Source organism: Zeugodacus cucurbitae, chromosome 4, assembly GCF_028554725.1.
Source record: "Zeugodacus cucurbitae isolate PBARC_wt_2022May chromosome 4, idZeuCucr1.2, whole genome shotgun sequence".
NCBI classification, from domain to species: Eukaryota; Metazoa; Arthropoda; class Insecta; order Diptera; family Tephritidae; genus Zeugodacus; species Zeugodacus cucurbitae.
The window spans coordinates 74636685-74653603 of record NC_071669.1 but is presented as its reverse complement, the minus strand read 5'-3'; the positions used below and the strand labels follow the sequence as shown (position 1 = coordinate 74653603).

Below are 16919 nucleotides of genomic sequence, written 5' to 3'. Positions count from 1 at the left end.
CAGGTCATAACTCGTCACCCCTGACCGTATCATCGTATCGTATATCGCACATCAAATGGCATGAAAACACAGCTGCTAAAAGGTAGACATTATCGAATCGGTGTTCAGATTTATTATCTCGACTCCAACAGTTATTGGCACATGCGAGCATGTGGCGAACTTTCCGCTCAACTTTGCGTAACTATTTGCTGAAATGTGATTTTATGCCACAATTCATGGAATTGGAATAATTCATAAATTTTATTATTATAAATAAATGTTTTTATGCATTTGCTCGCTCACATTTATGAGCAGATATATTGCGTTTGTTATAGCAGGGCAGATCAGCTTCAAATCCAAGGGCTGTGCAGGGATTGCTGCGAGTACTCATGCGAGGGTTCATAGGCCTTGAGGACCAAATTGCTAAAAACCCAAGGAAAGTGAATTATGCGTGACATCTTTACTTTTGAGACCTCTTTAACGCTTTTGAGAATACCAGCTCGCTTGGAACATGGACAAAGTACTTCAGCAATGAGTTTATATACCGTTATATCGAATTTGTAAGCAAATGCATAAAGTTGCAAGTTGTCTAAGTGCTCTGCTTGAAGTTGAAATGTTTCTTTTCAATTAACTAAGCCGAAAGTGCATTACGGGACCCTCCGAGGAAGATGGACTTTAGGAATTAAATGAGCAAAGTAGACGGCGCTGAGAGCGTGAATTGCAGCAACCAAATTCTATTGTAGTTTTGAAGTAGCCATCAAAATATTTAACATTCCCCAGCCGCACGCTCATTACAATTGGGCAAACCGCAAAAAGTGTCAGTCGGCAATGAAAAGTAGTTTATGTTGGCAGCTCCACTGTCCGCGACACAAATGCTTTCAACTGCTGCTGTTGTCATTGCAGCCATAGAAGGATAGCCGGACGGGCAACCGCAGAAGTCACAAAGTTGCAATTTTCAACGAAGAAGTCATGGGCGGACTTTGTGGGCGGCTACAAACCGGGTAGGGCGCCCCGCCAACCCTCGGCTCCTGGGCGTGCTTGTTTTTGCAGTTTAACTAGCGCCTTCTTGTGGAAATTGTGCTTTTAATGATATTTGTTATTGCTTCGCGCTTTTTTGTTTCTGTTTCTTCTTTTTTGGTTTATATTATTTTTGCAAACCACTGCTTAAGAGCATACGCAGTGAAGCGAGGCGTTGTCTTTGGCCCTGCAGGCAGCTCGCCTTAATGTGCGATAATTTTATGATTTAAGTGTTTAATTAAGTATATTGTGACTTGCAAGTTGTAAGCTGCCGCTGCGCTGCCTCTTACAGTCCGTCAAAATAGTGAAATGGTTGGAAGGAGGAGGAGAGTCGGTCGGGGACATGACGCTGAGAAAGTCGATGAACCAAAAGCGAATTGCGCTGTCAGTACTAAATCAAGAATTTGCATAAAACGACGGGCAGTTTCGGAGAGTGGAAGACTGAGCGCATCACATAAATAAATCGGAACGAAAATGAAACAACTACAGTAGGGGCTTATGGCGGAGCCTTGTGGGAAGAGCGTTATATGATTATACATTTTAGGTGGCAACATCAATCGCTTTTACCCACGAAAATGTTTTACAATAAAAGTTTAATTTTGGTTATGAGCGTGGTGTTTAAGAGCATATTTAAAAAATATTTCTGATCTCAATTATTTTTGCGATGGGAGTAAATGCAAGTTAATTAACTGGGCGATCATGAACATGATGGCTGATACAAGCACATCTAGGTATGATAAATATTCTTTTGAAGAGCCCGCTTGGAGGTCATTCAAGTGGGTTGAAATCTTTGTAGAAAGAATAGCAGAATCGTTTTTAATCATTTGTTGTTAATTGATGACGTTTTATCAGCTATGCACGGCTTTTAACTGTGCATAACATTAAGTGAACTCAGTTTGAGAGAAGCTTAGAGCCGAGTTGGACGCTTGGCAATTTAGTAATTACAAAAGTTTATCCATTGCAAGCACTTTGTGCTGTTTAATGCTTCGTTAATGCTTCATTGCCTCTTTAGTATTTATATTAAGCTTTAACTTCCAATCGAACTGCCTGGCTTTCCCAGCTCTGCCGACATACGTAGCTACTCGAACTTTTCTATTTTTTTTCGTTTTTCTGTGCCACTTTTAGTATGATTTTTAATCAGGCAAACTTTGTTTTTACGTCCAGAGCATTTTGCTCTGTTCACTCTACCCACTTAATTCCAGAGTTAATTCCTTTGACCTGCCAGTTTGGCCAACAATTGTTTTGCTTTAACAAAATAAGTTTCGCGCTTTCTCCCCGAAAATTCCGTTTTATCTGTCTAATGTTTTTACAACTTTTCGCTTACAACTCTGTAAATATAGTTTCTATCAAATTGTTGTTTTATCCACATATCTACATGTATATATGTACATATTTTACGAATGCCTCTATTTTAAATTTGCTGGTCACTTTTGATTTTGCGGGAATGATCTTAAATCGGAGCAGAATCTACATGCATCTCAGTTAGGCAGACGTCCATCTTTGCTCAGATTTGTCGGTTTGGTTGAATATTTGTATGTGAAGGGTATATGTAAAACCCACTTAATGGTCCAAATGTGCACGTGTGCAGCGAGAAACTTTTGTATTGTGGGAGCAATTCTCACAAAGCATTTGAGTGATCGAAGCTTATGTATGTATGTACTTGTACCAGTGGAACTCAAATAAGCGAAGAATGTAAGTAGATATGTTATTTCCACTGCAACTTTTGCGTGTATTTGTTGTTGTTTACAAAAGATTAGCACAAACCAATGGGAGCAATAAAACAAAAAAACTTTCGAAAGTGCAGAGGCACTCAGCCATATTGGCTACTTGCGGTCAACTAACTATTCAACTCAACTCAAGTCAGCTCACTTCGGTACAACCAACTTTCAACTCACTCAATTCCAATCAAATTGAATCAGTTACATGAATTAGATGTGGCACCAACAAAGATGGACAAGCCATAGTTGTTGAACGAGTTCATGTGAATAGGGAACATAGAAAAAGGTTTGAGCTCTACTAAATTGAGGGCCAAGTTTTAATTGAGTAAGAGAATTCGATGAATTCACGATATATTTTTAATTTAAAACAATTGGGTTCCTCTTAAATATATACGGATTTTGCCGTTCTCCGTTCTAAATCTACTTGTGAGTGTCTTTTTATGATATAAGAGGAGTTCTATTCTATAGTACCTTGAAATACATATAGTATGTCTATGAGATGCATTATGTACATTCACAACTAGAATTTAACACTAATTATTCCGTAATATTCCGTAATAACAACAGCGATTGGTCGGTTAAACGGTTTCATAGAGAAACTAAGCATCTGCATACTACTCTTAACCGTTGCAGTGAAATGTAATTCCCGCTAGTCAGGACATTGGGCATGTGCAAGTTGGTCTCGATTTATGAGCATAGTTGCAAATTGATTGTGCATCGTTATCTTGTGGCACTGAGATATCAGTGCTCCATCACCATTACCGCTATCATCATCAATCTCTGCCACAACTATTGTTTCCATATCTTATTTTCGAACTTGTGGCCACAAAGTGCAATTTCGTAGACAATCCGCCAAGAGGGTGAGATGTGCGGAGCGATGTCGACGAAGATCTCTGCATTGCAAATAGAACATTGAGTGACTTTACGGAATTTATATTATGAGACACAAGAAAATTGATATTTCTGCAAAGGCGATGCGACTGATTTTATGAGCTTACGAAGTGTGTGCGCATTGTTTTCTCCGCTCTGGAGTGCTGGAGTGGGTTATAGCAGGACTGTAGCAGAGCTGCATTTCTTTGTACAAGTATGGCTATGAAGTGGTAGAAATGTATTTGGGCATGTACAGTTGTAGTGTCGCTCATCCCCGCACAACAATAACATGAAATCAATACGATTGATTGCGATTTTTCAAACGGAGTTTTCTCTGCTGTGGCCCTACGCTCTCCACAACCACACACACACACACACACTCATACTCGTACTCGTACATGTGTATAGACAGCCAGTATATAAGCCACAGAAGTGTTGCTTTGTGTCACTAAATTTTATTGAATCTCATTTCCAATTTATTTCTCGAGAGTTTTGTGAGCTCGTTTAATGTTTCATATTTATTTATATTTAATTTCTTTGTTTTCTTTTGTTTTGGTTTGATTTGATTTGATTTTATTGAGGAGCGAATATTGCGGATAGCAAAATATTTGTTTGCACAATTTTTCTACGGCCATTAAAATGATTTGGAAAAAATAGTGATGATATTTTCAAAGTGCTCAAGTAACGGTAAATATGGTTGTTTGATGCTTCAAAAGAGTATAAGTTTACATAACAACGGACAGCTCAAATTCGGGCGCAACCAGTACTCTCGTAAATTGTAAGAATATCTCGGAATCTACTATAGACACATAAGTCAGCAGAACCTTAATATTTCATTAACTTTATTCAGCTATTTTGTGAGTATTTTAGTCGAAAGTTAAGAGAAATGCTCCCTTGGCTTGCTAAGCTTGGCTAGAATAGCTCTAGTCATTGTGAAAAATAACCCTAAAGCTATTGGAGGACGGGATCATGCTTTTTTCATTTATTTCAGAAAAACATTTGGTGAACAAAACTATTCTACTATCTGCAGGCGTGTGTGCGGGAGTATAATCTGTATGTGTGCGGTTGTGGAAACCGGGAAAGTGATGATATAGCACAAATGCGCACTCACGCATGCAATAACCAAACAATTGACAATACAATACACTCATACATGGACACCCGCACATGCATGCATGCATGCAGTTGCATACTCACACTGCTATAAATGTAAAAATTGATGCATTATTGGCTACAAGTATGCACAAAAATATTCAAGCGACGCATGAAATGGCATCGCTCTATGGAAACGCACACATCGACACATCTGTGGGTACATGTGCATATGGTCTTTGTACGAAGTCCCTCAGCCATGAGCACACAGCGAAGCCAGCTGATGTATGGCACACCGAAAATCAAAAAACACCATGCACACTTTCAATGGACGGTTTGGCTCTGAATGGCGCACGAGTATACGCAATCAGCCTTCCGTCTGGCAGCACTCCGAGGTGCGAGTGGCGCTTGATGGGAGGGGAATGGAAATGGAAATAAATTCAATGGTCAATTTATTTGCAGTTTCGTTTTTCACATTGTCAAGTTGGCCTTGCGAAGCATGTCACTTACAAACCATTTATTTCTCCCTTCCTTCCTCACGGAGCTTTTGTCTCGCCCACTCTCCCGCCACTTCGCCCTCCCCCCTGCTTTCCCAGCTTCTTGCACAATCGTTTGGTTTGGTCGGGTTCGGTCTGGCTGTGTTTTGTTGCGGTAAATGTCGTTATTCATGTTTTGCTAGCATCTTTTTTGTCAACCCTTCGCTGTTAATATCGTTCTGTGGATATTATGTTTTTCACTTATTTTATTGTATTTTATTTATTCGAGGCATTGAGTATTGTCTTCCGCTGAGTGCATGATTTGTAAAGCAAATTGCTCGTGCCCGTGCCCGTGCCCGTGCCCGTGCCCTGGCCCTGGCTCTGGTCCCGGCCCTTGTAAGGTAAGTAATGGTAATGCATATCTACATGTTGTTGCGTGATTGCTTTAGCTCCTATCATATTTCAATTTGCTGCTGTATTGAGTGCCATGAATAAATTTATTGATACACTTGTAGGAGCTGATGTAAATTTCAGTGGCGAAAATGCTACGGCAGACATTCAATTATTATTTTATTACCAATTGCTTACAACGAAATGTCACTAACTCAATTACTTAATTGGTTTTATTTCAAAATTAAATTGTCCTGCTCTGCCCCGCTGCCAATGAGAGCTTTCAGAAAAATGTCCAATCAAACCTCTCTTTAGCTTAGGTTATTAGGAGTGTCCGAATATCCGTTCAATAACCGATTGTCTAAGACGTCAAAATTCTAGTTTACTAAGTAACGGGTTATCGGGATTATGAACTTGAGAGATCGATAAATTTTTCGATTGTAAATTTTATTTAATTTACGACAATAATGAATTGACTTACCCATCTGAGCCGAAAGCCTTCAGCTCACGATCCAATGTTTCCTTGACATTTTGCTGCGAATAAAGTCCCATGGGTGAATTGAATTGTTTATGAACCAGTTTACGTTGAATGGCGGCCATCGCGTTTGTATTCGGTTTTTATATTGTGTTTGGTGTCTTTACTATTATACTTTTATTTGACCAAGCTTTCTGTTTTCAGCTCAAGATCTATGATTTGAGTTAAGAAAGTAAAAAATAACTCGAAGTTCAGAAGATTCAGTTACGAAATATAATGAATTAGTAAGTGCGTCAGAGATTTTGTTTCGGAACTAAAATAAGAATCGTAAAAGCTGAATTTACTTTCTAAGGAAATAAGATATTGAAATCAGAAGTGAAGTGTTCGGTTAGTCTAATAAATTTCAACGAATTACAAGTGATTAATCAAAGTTGTTTCAAGCTAAATCTATTTGTTAGTGCAAGTAAATTTAAAAAAAAAATTAAAATATTTATATGAGATAAGTTTTCGTATTTTTGTAAAAGTTTTGTATTTCTTTGTTTTTGCAAACGAGCGAGTGCATTCCGCTATATCTCGTTGGGTGAGTTTCTGAATCTGTGTGCTTTTTGTAAAGTTCTTTAATTGTTCATTGCTTGTTTGTTGTTGGGCAATATTTTGCTTATATTTTTCACTACTTCTATATATATACTGGCTAGGTGGCTTTGTATTTCGTTGTTGTTTCGAAGATCGTCGGGTGATTCGCTCTGGAAACATATAAATAGGAATATTGAATTCATTAAATTGGCTGAGAGATCTTCAATCAGTTAAACACATAGAAAATTCCTTATATATTTATGTAGTTCATATATATGTATATACATATATTGTATAATAAGAAATTCTTATGGAGAATATAAATGATTAATTATTGATGTATATTCGATTATATTAAAAGATTGAGTGAACTGTTCTATAAATATTTATGGACGTCATCAATGACTGATGTGAAAGCTTACTGACATAAAAATGAGGTTATTAATTCTATCGGTTTCTTCAACCTAATACAGATGAGAAACGAGTAAAGTTGTATGTTATGTTTGTGAATCATTGGTGATGAATTAAAGATATGTCACTGCGAGTACTTCTGCGACCCCCTGAATGCAAACCCTTCACAAATAATAATTTCATATTACATCAATTTTGCACGGCATTTCCTTTTTTGCCAAAAAGGGCAATTTAACTCATTTGCCGCTCCAATGGGCGCTCTTCTCTCCTTTCAAACAGCTTTCGGCGCTTTTGTGTGACGAGTCTCGCATTGTTGTTGCGCAGAATTGATACTTATTTTGATGAAAATTCAATTAAAATTATCGCACTGCCAATTAAATTAATCCACCTGCCAATATTGAGGTCCGCACAAACACGCACTCGACGGCAGCTATGGCACACGCATGACATGCTGATGCAATAAATATGCCAAGTTGTCAGTTGGCGCTGCGCTCGCTGGCTGCCGGCTACTACAGGTGGTCCCTTTGAATTGTGCTACACAATGTGTCACATTTAAAAGTTCGTCGAATTGTTATTGCTGCGTTTTTCGCGGCGGTGCTCGGCGCTTCTCTGCGCCGCGAATATCCCGCATGCATGCGTGCATTTACACAGACATACACACACGGTTGCACGCAACAGCGCTGAAAAGCATTAACTGGAACAAAGGAAGAGCGGAAGCATATCTCTTTTTATATTCTCTCAATTTATGGGAGGGTTTCATTAAATTGTTTTATGGAGAAATCATTTTTGAGTTCGGACATTTTTCTATGAATTTCGCAATGAGCCATTGCGATCGCTCCAGTAAACAAATTTAGGCTTAAATACTGCTCAAATATTTAAAAATTGAAAGGAATAAAGCTAGTTTAATTGCCTTCTGAATTGGAATATATCCATGCCCAAATACATACATAGACACATACATTCTTCGAAATCGGTGGATTAAAGCGCAGTGCGTAATTCAGTACACGGAACGGTATATTTTAAAAATATAGGAGTTCTTAACACTTCCACCGAAAATAAATGAGAATGCTCTGGATTTTACGAGCACATCATTCGTTTGTGTATGCACACTGAATGGCCCGCACACATACGCGCATACCTCCATGTCTCAGTGTGACATCCATACACTTGTAAGTGCTGCTTTGTCCGTCGGTTCAACATTTAATGATTGTAGCAACAACTGTGAGCACACTTGCAGTGCGCCACACATCGCCGCTCATTCGCGGCAAGGCAGCTTTGTTCGCATACTGGTTGTGAGCATATATGCACAAATGGGAATACACAGACACTAAGTCGCCTGCATTAGATCCTTGCCACAATCGTGCGGCTGTTGCTTGTTGCATGAAAAGCTTGGCCCAAGGTTTGCGCGACACCAAGCCAACGCGTGACCTGACAACGTGACAACTCATTTGCTTTGTAGTATCCGCGAGGATCTAAAATCCGCACTGCCACACTGGCGCACCTACCTAACCCACCAGCAACAACAACGTGCGCTGTGATGTAAGCACAACATCATCATCACAATTACAATTATCACCATTTCAACTTCCATCATGCTTCTTATCATAAGTTTACTGCTCATCAACGCGGCTCCTCCCATCCGACCCCGGCCGCTACCAACGCTCCACGAGGGATGGCAACAACCGAGGGGGCCTTGCGTAAGCTTTTGTTTCTACTGGATTCTCAGAGCCCCAGACACACATACGCCACTCGCAAGCAGAAATTGCCACGTGACGTGTGTATGCGAGTTCTCCCAGCAGCTCCGTCACAGCACTTATTTACGTAGCTCACTTCGGATTTTGAGATGTGTGAAGCTACTTTGTTTTTCTTTTCCTGCCTGCTTGTTCTCTGTTATTTCTATTTAACTCTTCTTTTTGTTTCCACAATCTGCTCCATCTTCTGCTTGTTCCGTGTCACAGTTAATTGCCTTCGGTGTTCTTATGTTGGAGTCTCCGCTGCCGCTGCCGCTGCCACTCTTGCGTTCGCTGTAGCCAGAGCAGTGGGCAACCGTCGGGCGGATATGTTGTAGTTGGCATGCGAGCAGTCTGGCACTTTGTTTGGCAGCCGGCGGCGGGAGTTCGCAAACTGCATAGAACTTCCGTATATTGTTTGCTGCGCCATTATGTGTTGGCGAATTGCATTTGCATAAATTTAAACACATATTGGATGCGTATGCATGAAAGCATTACACATTTATGAGCAGATACACCGCGCCAAACGCTTTTTTATTGGACTAGGGACGAGTTTTTCTAAATGTGGCCAAAAAATGTAGTGCCATTAATTAAGGGTCTCTCACTCAAAAGCTGTGGGTTTCTCAAAAATAAAATATTATCATTTAATTTAAAGTCTGCTCTATCTTCTCTCTACATGATTTCCATAGAACCCCTGTGACATGTTCAACCTTGAAATGAGACGTAATCACACAATAGATCCCCAATCCCCAAGTTTCTGTTTCAATACTCCTCTTTTTTACCGTGTAATATTTGCCTACGTCCAGTATGTGGGAATGTGCGATTTTGTGCCATAGTTTTTATAGAAAATTTCGCTTGTCAGTCTGTAGACTTGAGCGATCATAGTCGTATATTTGTAGCTGTTCCCTTTTATGATTGTTTGTTTGCACTTTTATTAGCAAAAATAAAGAATAACAAGCCATAAGTTCTCAAAGTTTTACAATGTTATCTTCATCGTTAAGTTTTGTTATCTCTTTCTTAACTTTACAAATTCCCATATCAAATATGGCCGTGTACATATGTTTATGTACTCACTTAAGTCAGTGTTAGTGGATGTTTGCAACACAACAAATACTATTACACATTCAGTTATTTACATAAATATATCAATCACACACACATCTACAGATATATTTATGCAAACCTTCTGTAGTTGCTGTGAAATTGACAGAGATTTAAAAAAAAATAGTGATGAAGTGTCACTTGATGTGTTCCACAAAGTATTCCAGATTGAGTAGAGATAACTGTAAGGTTTGGATTAGGTTGAAGGCAAGCTACCTCAGATAATCAGATAGGGCGAGACCAGACACCAGATGAAGGTTCCTGATCCCATCAAGTTGGCGATAATTTGGTTTAACGACTCGCGTGATAAACCCAAAATAATTCATGTTAATGCCGAGTTCTGACTAATCAATTGACCGAGTTTTGCGTGAAAAAATGCAGAGAGAGGAGCGAGGCGTTGCTGTTGCTGTGTTGATATCGAAAAATATTGAATGTGTTTCGGTGCCATAATACCCGTAAATACATCACGAATTTTATGAATGCATTTGTCCTGAATAGTCAGCCTAATTACAAGCTTTCATGTTCGGCAACTCAATTAAGCAAAAGCAGAAAGCAGAGCGGAGCAGAGCTGAGCTGAGCTGAGAGTGACTCATTGCAATTCGTTGGCTTTTTTGCACTTCAATTCAAGTGGATGTCAGGTGGCACTGAGGATCCTCGGGCGCAAAAGCCAACAAACACGCAGACTTGGCAGCACATTCACATATACGAGTAAACACGAGTGCGTGTGTGTGTGTGCTTGTTAGCTGTACATGCTAACTGTCTAAATGCCATGCAAAAGTGAGCATTCAGTTGGAACATTGGAGTTTCCAGTTGCATAATTGCCGCTCGTATTTCTTTACCACCAAAGCAGCGCTGCTTTGGGGAGCGTGCATTTGAGCTCCTGTGCTGCTGTGCCCGCCCCGCTTGCTGTGTATTTTAATTTAATCTGAGCATCTGTTTGTAATTAGAGAGGAAGAATAAACAGAATTAGCAGTGCATACGTGTGAACATTAGCCGTTTGCCTTTGCAGGCGTTCGCTGCGCTCCTCACAACTCAGCATCTCAGCATATCAGCAGTTCAGTTGCGAGTTAATTAGTGCATACTGGTGGAAGAGCTTGTGAAACAGAAAAGAGGTGAAGGTGAAGTACCAGCAGCATTCAATTCCAGGGCAATCATATGCGTCTTTCATTTGCTGCGTTGGTTGACATTTCTGCACTCATTTGACTCTGTGATTTAGAACACATACACACACAGCCTCACTGTGAAATGTGAGGCACGTTAGAGAGTATATTGCAAGCGAGTACATACATTTGATTAGAGCTGCTGTCGAGGCTTTTTAAGCGAGGCGTATTGAGGAGTGATACTTTTTAAGGTTTGTCCTTCTGACTTTATGTCAAAGCTTTCAATCTACAAAGACCAGAACTCTGGTGTCTTATTTGGAAAAGAAGCAAATTGGAGAAATCTCCATGGATAGTATCTAAACAACAATCAAGGTATTTATGTGAAAATGCCTGCCTGTGACACACTCAGAGTTGCGAAACTAACGGAAATTTCTATACAAATCGACAAAAGAGGAATGTGCTTGCTGTTTCTGTTTTTGTTGCTGCTCTTCTGATACATGACAAACGATCAATTTGGGCCGACGTGTGTTTCACTTTATTAAAAACATAGACACACTCACACATATATACACATATTAAAATATGCTTCATTGTAATTGTAAAATTAAAATATTATCTTAAAATTATTATAATTGGATAATTAAATTCGAGGTCGAGAGAGAAATAGAAATTTCTGTTTTTGATGGCAAATATTTAATATCTACGTAGCTATGTATCTACAGATTTATATTAAATGTTTATTTGTTATTTTAAGATTACTTGGAGCACTGCTCTTCTCGCCTTAATTATACATATATATTTATAATTATGTATATGTGAGTATGTATGTATGTGAATATGTAAACACTTGAATCACACGTCGCCTTTCCTTAACATCGGTGTGTATGTATGTGCAAGTAAGTATTTTTAGCTGTATCGAATATACACATTGAATTCATTATTGGCCACTTAATTGCGTTAGTCATTAGCCTTGAACACACACACACATACACTCACACATGTGCACGCACACCTGACCGACCGACATCACTCTGGCATTTCGGTCGCCACACAAGCACAGCCACCAACACAAACACCCACACAATTTACTGTTTGTTCCATTGAAGAGCGTTCGGTGGATAATATGAATTTCGGAAATCAACTCAAATATGAGCTAATTTAATAAATAATCACTTTTTGAAAATATTCCTCTGCCAATTGCATATTACAAATATTTACATTAAAATATAATAATATTACAGAAATCGGACAAATCGGCACAGAGACTTAAGGAAATAAGAATTAAGGGAGCGCACCTTGACTATGAATTCACTACTGTCACACTTAAAAATTATTTTCAAACTGACATTTCGGCCATTTCCATGTCGTCGCAAAGCAAAGAAAAATGTCAAATGGGCCAGTGGCCACACATGTGTGTCTGTATATATATGTGCAAATGAGCAATGGCTAAAAGCGCACAAGTCGTCATAATCGCTTTTCTCCCGCAGACCGAAAAGCTCCCAAGAAATGGAAATTTTATTGAAAACTACAAATAAATAAATAAATTGGAAAGTTATTACGAAAGAGTCAATTATGAGCAAGATTTTGTTGATTAATCAATCTTTGGGCAGCGCAAAGTATTCCTTTGAAACCAAAATCGAATATATTCACTTATGCGCTTTTCGGAAAACATCTTTTCGGACGAATTCTCGCATACGGCCGTGCAGTCCATGGACACTGAATTGTGAGATGGTCAATATAGAGAGGTGGGCGTGTGCTCATCTGGCCAACTGTTTGTATTTATTATTTCGCAACAGAATTTAAATCGGCTTTGTCAGCCTTTATGACAAATATATATGAATATACTTAGATGCGACAAAGACGCGCCAGACACAGGAGGGGGGTTTAGATACAGCGATTTATTGAATGTAAATCTAATCGAAAAAGCCATTTGAATTTTCATTAAAATTTAGACGAATTCATGTGTGTGCTCTGGATGTAGGCAGAAGAAATGAAAATCATATCCAATTAGTTAATAGAGGGAGTATATTCTTGCAATATATTTTTCACAAAAACTTTGCTTTGGTAATATTGCACCTGATATTTTAAATATTTTTAAACAAACTTTGAAGGTCAATACTTCGGCTTAGTTAAACTTAAAAGAGCTTGTCTTACAAAATAGTTATACATTTGAAATTTAAGGAAAGTACATAAAAAGCTTCAAGTTTGAGAGAGGTGTGGGTAAATGTTTATTTAAGATGTTGAGAGGTAGTTGAGAGAGCCCAAAACCCCTTTCGAATTGCTTGGACCTAACAAAGAACATCTGAAACGTACATTTGCAAATAAATATGTGTTTATTCATGAAAATATAAATAAGTATGTCCGACAGATGTAGAAGTCAATTTGTGTCATAGAAAATTTGTACAACACATCCATTCTTACAGTCATATGTATAGTGTATGAGCCAGAGGCTGGGGAACAAGCGATTCAAGAATCTTAATAACAATAAATATTTTGCTTTTAAACATGAACAATGTGAATATACATATACAAGCTTATATCTATGTATGCGTGTTGATGAGTGTGAAAATGTATCAGGTATGCATATTTACGTACTGAAATAATATTCTCACCTCAGCGCCTTGAATCTCACCACACCTTCACCTTTGTCTCTCACTTGTGAATTGATCAGCAGTGTTTGAGTGTGGAACGTATTCGCTTGGCTTTTCGAACATTTGAAAATAAGAAGTCTCTCACAAAACCTTGAAGATTGCCTTCATCTCATTCTCCTTGATTTTCTATTCGGCCTTAATTTGATTTGTTTATTTCGTAATGCAGTTCAATATTTCAATTTAAAGCATCTAACGGTATGAGTGATTCGGACGATCTCGTTCCACATACCATTAATTTGATCATATCGCGATTGGTGAGAATTTAATCCAGCATTGGACTATAGTTTTCGAATTCGATAGTTATAAATAACGAAATTAGATCTTTCGATTTCTATGTACTTTGGAAAATTATTAACAAAATAATTAGTTTGATTTCAACAAAAACTATTCATATTTCTAAAATGTCTGTTCTCGAGGAAGTGTCACGCCAGTGTAGACTTTTATAAGTATGTCGGCACTGCGTGGGAACTATCTGCCTCGATTCGCCCAAATATGCAAAGACGCCAAAAACTGTGGCGTAAACTTCGCTTTCCTCATTTTGAAAAGTTCTTGCAACTACAAATATATGATGCACCTTCCGCCCGCCTTTGCTGCTGTGGTTGTTGTAGATTGCCCTATCCCCTTCCTTGAGCTTTCGCTAAGGATCGACTTTTTGGCCAAAGCTCTGCTTTCGGTGGCTGGCGTTTTTATGGCTTTTTTCTATGTAAAATTTTATTACTGTTGTTCTTTTTGCTTCTTTGTTGCTGCATAAAGTTTTTATTTTTATAGTGTAAAAATATTGTGCGAATGGCATTTTACAACTTTCTGTAATTTAATATATTTTTTCAAGATTGCTCCGCTATTATGGCTGTTGGTATCAATATTTTTATTTTCAAATTTCCTCCTTTCCCCGTAATTCTTATTGCAGTTGTTAGTGTTAATGTAAGTGTTGGCGCTGCGTTTTTATTATAAATGACTGGATGACTGGAGAATTCTCGAGTTAGCATCTCGCAACTTGGCCGCAATGGCCTTGCCACGGCTGTTGCCAGCGCCTTTGTTTTCTCGATTCTTGTACCCTCACAACTGTTGCAAGAGCGTATAAGACACTTCTTCACCTAACTGTTGTTGGTAGTGATTTTTTATAACGGTTAATGTTCAGGATGGGATCCCCTGTCTGTTCTTCCATTATTATTAAGCTATCTTGCTGAGATTAGTGTGTTATAACAAGCCAATATGTCAGACACCAATTAGTGAGAGTGTCTACTGCTCGGCCGCACCCGAAGTTGGCCCTGTCTTACCAGTTGTTTCTATTTTTGTACATTGTAGAATTGTGCAAGTGTGTGTGTGTGTGGTAGGTGGTGTGCTTGGAAAAGTTTTGGGCGCTGTTATAAAGGCGTGTTGCTGAAATTTATTTCGCTGTTATGAATGTCAGAGCAAGCGCCGAGAATATACGAGCAAAATGAAATAAAAATAAATTGCCGAAAATCAAAAGTTGATAAAGTCAGCAGTTCCTTTTGCCGACGCGCTTTTTTCTTCCGTTTCGCATTTCAAAGTTTATCCACTGTACTCGTACAATGGCTCAATCCAATTAAAGGTTTTCGAGATTTTATGACAGATTTTGTTTTCAAGTCCAGCTGGCAAATGAGTTTAAAGTTTCGAAATTATGGCGTGTTGAAAGTCATGTCAACTGGAAGTACATAAGTACTGATATGTGTGTGTGAAGAGCACGTTCTGAGCTTATTTGTGTACGCCTTGAAATATAGAGTCTTTAAGCGATGCTGCTCATATTAACAGGCCGACTTGGTTTGAAGCACTGATTGAAGTTAGTTATAAATCAAATGAAGAAGAGGAAGCATAATTCATCAACTTGGCAGCGAACGGTTCTCTTATTAGAGTGTGAAGCTTTTCTGCATCCCATTCAAATTTGAGATTGCATTCGCCAAAGACTCGAGTCCATGCTTTCTATTATTTTCTGCAATTGTTAGCAGACCAAAGATACGGTACTCTGCTCTTTGGCTGCTGCAGAAATAAAGTGGTCATCTTCAGTTGTTTATGCAAATTGTTGATGGCAACCTCACCAGTGACGTGACCATTTATTTACTCGCAATTAGGTTACACGCGTTTACTGCGACTCCTTGGACTACTATGCCCACTTTGCTTCCAGTTCGTTACTCAGCAGTGAGCAGCATGTCGCAAGAAGTGGCGAAACCGTGTCCCTTTAAATTGTCACAAACTCTGAGTGGGTGTGTGTGTGTGCTGCGTGCTGGAAGTGCTCATGATAACTTTTGCAGAAAGTGCGCTGTGTGGCAGCAACAACGCAGTGGCATAGATAGCATTGGCGGACCGACGTTTGCTTTGTAATGCTTCAGTTATTGTTGGTGTACCAACAGCTGTCGTGACTTTGTAGTCGGCTCTAACAAGCAGCAATGGAGTTGTCACAGAACCGCCGCCGCGGCCATCGCAGAAGGCAGACATTTATTGTAGGCATCTGATTGTTTTGCACGAGCCACCTTCTGCTCGTCTTATTCTTTTGCTCCCTTCGCTTCTCTCTCGCTGCCCCCGCCCCCTGTGTGTGTGGGGGCCAGAATGCAATGGTTCACATAAAAAGCGTGCACTTCTCGCAAGGACGTACGTAAGGATTTGTATGAGCGTTGGCGCCTGCGGCCAGTGGCAAGTAGCGACTAACTGCGCCCGTTCAAGCTGAGTGTGTCGTACCTCTTGTCATTTGGCTAGCAGCTGCACTTCGACGCAGTGCCACTTGTGTCGACTTGGCCTCTTGTGCCACTCCCATGTTTTTGTTTGCGCTGTTGCAGCGATATATTTGCTTGTTAAACGGTTTCGGAACGCTGCTGGCTGCCTTGCCATGAAGTGGCGGCGGGCCTCAAACCAAATTAAAGGTCTATTTCGTTGTTGTGCCTCAAAATGTTGAACAAGTTTTTAGAGTTTAATTGTTTTCGTGCTGTTTTCCAGATTCCAGATATGTGTTTGGGTATGGATCCGCCATTGCCAAAAGTTGTACGAGGCATGGCGCAAAGAGATGCTTAAGGGGTTATATATAGTTAGAATTTTCAAAAAATCTATTTTTTTTTATTTCATTTTCTTAATGTACATATATTTAAGAATACACACAGAAAATTTCATATCGTTCCGGTGAATATTTTCAAAGTTACAAATGAAAAATTTGAAAAGGCGTTTCAGAGTGCTTGGAAGTATAAGGTCCAAACTTTAAACGCGTTTTTCTCAAAATGGTGTTTTCAAAGTCGGTGACCAACATTACTCGAAACGGCTAGACCGATTAGTCTCAAATTTTAACACGACCTTCTTAAATATATTTTTTAGTAATTAATCGAAGATTTT

The 16919-nt window shown here is 39.1% G+C and overlaps 1 protein-coding gene across 7 annotated transcripts in view; it reads right to left on the bottom strand.

Annotated features, from left to right (window-relative positions):
• LOC105213043 (uncharacterized) overlaps window positions 1-16919 on the bottom strand; it is a 131732-nt gene that overhangs the window by 95375 nt on the left and 19438 nt on the right. For 2 of the 7 annotated variants that reach the window (XM_029040753.2, XM_054228733.1), the window contains exons 1-3: window positions 12228-12325; window positions 6692-6760; window positions 6024-6229 (exon numbers count right to left, since the gene is read on the bottom strand). In XM_029040753.2, the coding sequence (XP_028896586.2) occupies window positions 6024-6142 (119 nt within the window). In that variant the 5' untranslated portion in view covers window positions 6143-6229; window positions 6692-6760; window positions 12228-12325. Of the gene's footprint in view, window positions 1-6023; window positions 6230-6691; window positions 6761-12227; window positions 12329-16919 lie in introns of those variants that run through there. The other 5 variants (XM_029040750.2, XM_054228732.1, XM_054228731.1 and 2 more) reach the window with 4 other exon arrangements.